Source organism: Pygoscelis adeliae, unplaced genomic scaffold (genome assembly GCF_000699105.1).
Source record: "Pygoscelis adeliae isolate BGI_AS28 unplaced genomic scaffold, ASM69910v1 Scaffold392, whole genome shotgun sequence".
NCBI classification, from domain to species: domain Eukaryota; kingdom Metazoa; phylum Chordata; class Aves; order Sphenisciformes; family Spheniscidae; genus Pygoscelis; species Pygoscelis adeliae.
The window spans coordinates 1,066,207-1,070,363 of record NW_008824293.1 but is presented as its reverse complement, the minus strand read 5'-3'; the positions used below and the strand labels follow the sequence as shown (position 1 = coordinate 1,070,363).

At 52.4% G+C, this 4,157-nt stretch overlaps 1 protein-coding gene across 1 annotated transcript in view; it reads left to right on the top strand.

Moving 5' to 3' along the window:
* The first annotated feature begins 4,100 nt into the window (after positions 1-4,100).
* LOC103912544 (coiled-coil domain-containing protein 92) overlaps positions 4,101-4,157 on the top strand; it is a 12,623-nt gene continuing 12,566 nt past the window's right edge. Inside the window, exon 1 of the mRNA XM_009318832.1 lies at positions 4,101-4,115. Coding sequence (XP_009317107.1) covers positions 4,101-4,115 — 15 coding nt within the window. The remainder of the gene's footprint in view (positions 4,116-4,157) is intronic.

The following is a 4,157-nucleotide window of genomic DNA, read 5'->3' as shown; positions in this document are numbered from 1 at the left end:
AGTCATTTTGTTTTGTGAGAAATAAGAATTCTGATAAATTGGGATGAAATTGCAAATCTCACTGAGGTCTTCTGACAGCACGTTGAAACACCCAGCTGAGATCAGGACTACCAATGTGCTTGTCCCAAAGACTGTCGTCACATGGTGAAAAGACAAGGAGCGGGAAAAAATGTGTTTTAGAGATGGAGGCAGGCCCGCAGGAAGGCTCAGCAGTCGAGACCATGCCCACAATCACCCGGCGTGGGGAGTTGCAGGGGACCGAGCCCAGCACCACTGCACCCAAGTGGGTGCCGTGGCTGGGTGCCAGCCCATGGCCCGGGCTTGGAGAGCCTCTGCCGAGGGACCGGGCAGCGGCAGAGCAGGCAGGGGGTGGCCGAGCATAGCAGGGAAGCTTTCTCTGCAGGGAACAGCTCTCCAAGGCCCATTCCGGAGCGTGCTCACCTATTCCTGGTGAATATCTCCCCATGTTCATGTTCGTGGGTTGCGCTCACGCAGACTCCCATGAACTGCTTGTGCTCAGTAGCCCAGAAACCTCCTCTAACTTATCCGGCACTTTACCAGCTCAGCTTTCACAGTTTCTTTGAGTAAATTTGCAGTTGAGGGTTAAGATATTAAAAGTGCATTTTTAAAGCTAAAGATATGGTCCCGAGTGCCCTGCTGAGGGCTGTCCCACCACTCTGAGGAGAGGCCTGGGAGTCCTGCGCTCAAAACCTTGCATGGTCAGCAAGGGAACCTTGTTCCTGGAAAGCTCTCTCTGATGGAGCAAAGCCCCTTGGATGTCCAATCTCCAAAACTGGAGACAGTGTTCAGCCACAGCTCTGCAGGGAGAAGAGGTCAGCTCAGACTCTAGGTGTCACCTTTGAATAGGGGCAAAAATCACTGTTCAGCTGATTGCTGCCTCCTTTCCAGCTCTGTGTGTGTATATACAACTATCAGAAGCACAAGGGCACAGAGCATCCTTCAAACTAAAGGGGACTACCACTTATACTTGGCTTTTATTCTGAATAACATTGTCTTCTAGAGTTGTAACCTCATACAGAACTCCTCAAAGCCACAGAGGACGTGGTCACTGCGAAGGCTTCCACCACCAGTTGCACTGGCAAGTTAGAACTAGTCTGGAAAAGAAAAGTGACAGCTACAGCAGCAAAGCAGGGATCAGAGGAGGGTCACTTCCAACCGCACCCCTACTTGCTGCAGTACAACCATCCTTTTGGGAGCGGCGCTCGCGAGGATGGGGCAAGGGGAGCTGGTGCTCCTTAGCATCCCTGGGAGTGACAGCCCTAATCACTGTGCTTTGGGTCTCGTGCCTCTGACACAGGCTGAAGGTTCCCACCTTGCTTCACTGCATTGAAACATGGTCATCAGCACTTGCTGGGTACTTTGAAGCCCTCGACATCGGGAGCTTTGGCATTATTAGCTGGGAGACGTGATGGCCCAGTAAAGTGTTAAGTGAGCCAGCAGCAGCTAATCCCTATTAACTCCCAACACCTTCCAAGTGATTGTGCTATGTGAAATGACCAAAGGCACGCATCAACCTAAAGGCTCAAATGCTGCTGCAATCTCCACTTGACTGCAGAAGCAACGGAGGGAAGACATCAGTTGTTGAGAGTTCGGTTCTGAAACCCTTTCGGGTAACAGGTGGACACAGCCTCGGCGAGGCAAGAGTTCATCCGCTGCCTTCTGGTAACGTTAGAGACACTCAAACCGCTTACAGATGCTACTGAAACCTCAGGACTAAATTGCAGCTTTGTTAATAGCTCTTGGCTCTTGCATCATTACCTGTGACACAGCTGTCTAACACTGTGGAGTGGAATGGCACGTTCCTCCCTTCGCTCATGGAGGCCATGGAGAAGCAGCAGCAGCCTCAGGTCACCGCCCGCAGCCCCCCAGGCTCCCGTTGCAAGGGGCACAGGAGCCCCAGCAGAGATCTCCCCATCTCTGCTCTCAGGCAGCAGCGCGGCCGTCACCAGCGATGTCCCCGTTTGCCTGTGAAGGCAGCTCCTGCCCCTGCCTGTCTCAGTGTCCTTAGTGCTGACGGCAGCTTCACGCATGGACAAAATGAGGTGATCTCCCCCAGACACGATCTGGGAACACCTCTGACATTCCTGCCGCAAGCTGAGAGCTGTTTCTCAAGGGAAACGGTGAAAGTCACGTTGGATAGGCAAAGCTGATCCAAACCCCCTAAGGATTTCCCATAGCAATTTTGAAAGCAGACTCTCCCCCACCTCCCCAGGTAAATTATGCAGGCTTTTTATCTTCCAAATCAGGGACAACAAACAGATCTCAATTCCAGAATTTTTTTTCTTTGACTTTCTTTACAGCTTGATATTTATCAACTATTTATTTTTAAAGGAAAACATTTTCATTGGTAAAAAAGGGTAATTTCCCACTTAAAGGAAGGAGGGAAAGTTCAATGGAGAATTTGCAGCCATTTCTACTAAAGACATTTCAACTAGACAGAACAAAGTGCTTGAAAATAGCACTATGAATCCCCCGGGCTTCGTCCAACCTACTTTCTGATGTTTCCCGAGATGAGGTGCCACAACTCCCGTCAAGAAACTGCTCCAGAGCCCAGCACATCGCGCTTTCAGATGCATAGCAGGGAACCCTGTATATGCATAGCATATACCCTCCCTGCAGCCAGGCCTGGCAGAAGGGTATATGCTGTAGTATGATTTGTACTCCTAGCCCACGGCAGATGCCAGATAACTTCCATAGCTGTTGCACTGGCACAAGTAAATTACCCCTCCCACCTTTAACGAATTCCCATCATTGCCGGCTCTCACAGTACAAAGAACGAGTGCCAGCTCTCTTGTCTATTAATTATCATGCTATCAAGAAAGGCTAGGTGACTTACAAGGCTTAAAAATCATCACCTTGCCAATCAGAAGAATAGGAATGATTAGGAAGTAAAGTCTAGAGCTAGATTTTCTTTTTTTCCCCTGATCCATTTTCAAATGCCAAACATCGAGGGACTGCAAATCCCCTGGGGCTCCTGGAAATGCCCATGGTTTCCTTGCACAGAGTGTACGCACCTTACGTTCAGCCAGGCAGGACTAAGCAGGCTGATCCAGGGCTATTTTCACTTACATGACATTGTTCCACAGGGAAGCTTTAAGCCAGTATAAATCATACGTCCCACAATAAGCACCTTAAATGAGAAGTAGGACCTTTGTATCTGTTGCTTTTATGTATTACACCAGCCTTTTTCATGCTTTCCCACAGCATTCATGGGGTGAATGTTTGGAGCATTTCATTCCCTGAATAGCAGAGCCATCCTAAAGCTCCAAATTTCATTATTTTGCCTCCAGAAATGGCTTCCCGGAACATGAAAAAGCCCCAGTGACAATCCACCATATATGTCAAAGCCAGTTCCCATTACCCAATATTCTTATTTTAGGCTTTATGCAGAGCCCCCGCAGGCAGATGCACCCCCAGGCTGCAGAGCAAGCCCCGAGCCAGCCCTCCGAGGGGGACGGCCAGGCCAGCCCCCAGACCCAGCCCCCTTGCACAGCTTGGTCTGACCCCCTCGAGCAGGGGGCAACCACAGGCAAACACAATTTCTATGATTTCTACTTATTTACATCAGTTAGGTGTTGCAGCTGCCTCTAACCACCCTGCCTGTGCACCACCAGCATCACAAGTTGGGGTACCCACCCAGCCCCCTCCCAGCACACCCCACACCGGCTGCAGGAGAGGAACGGCAACACCAGAGCTCCCCAAACCCTCGGCACTGGCCTGTCTCCGGGGCATTGCAACCGAGAAATCCCCCGTGGAAGCCAGGCCAGTGGCTGGCTGCTGGGCTTGCAGGGGGGCCGCAAAGCAGATACCCCCCCCAGCACCCCAGGAGGCAGAGCAGCACCAGCCCCTTGCAGGGGGGGGGTTATACCCCAGGAGGCAGGGAGGGATGTCCGGGGCAGCTGCAGGCTGAGCCTGGGGCAGAGCTGGAGCAGAAGCAGGTGTGCCAGGCCTGGGCAGGGGGTGGCGTGAAGGCAGCACCACGCTGTGCCATGGTCCCTTCTCCCCGGCTGCAGGGCTCACCCACCCTCTCACCCCCGCAGCGGTCTCCTGTACATAGGGGCTGATGTTCCCCACGGCCCATGGCGGGGCTGTGGGTAACCGCGAGGGGGCCGGGGAGGACCCACGACGCCTGGGGG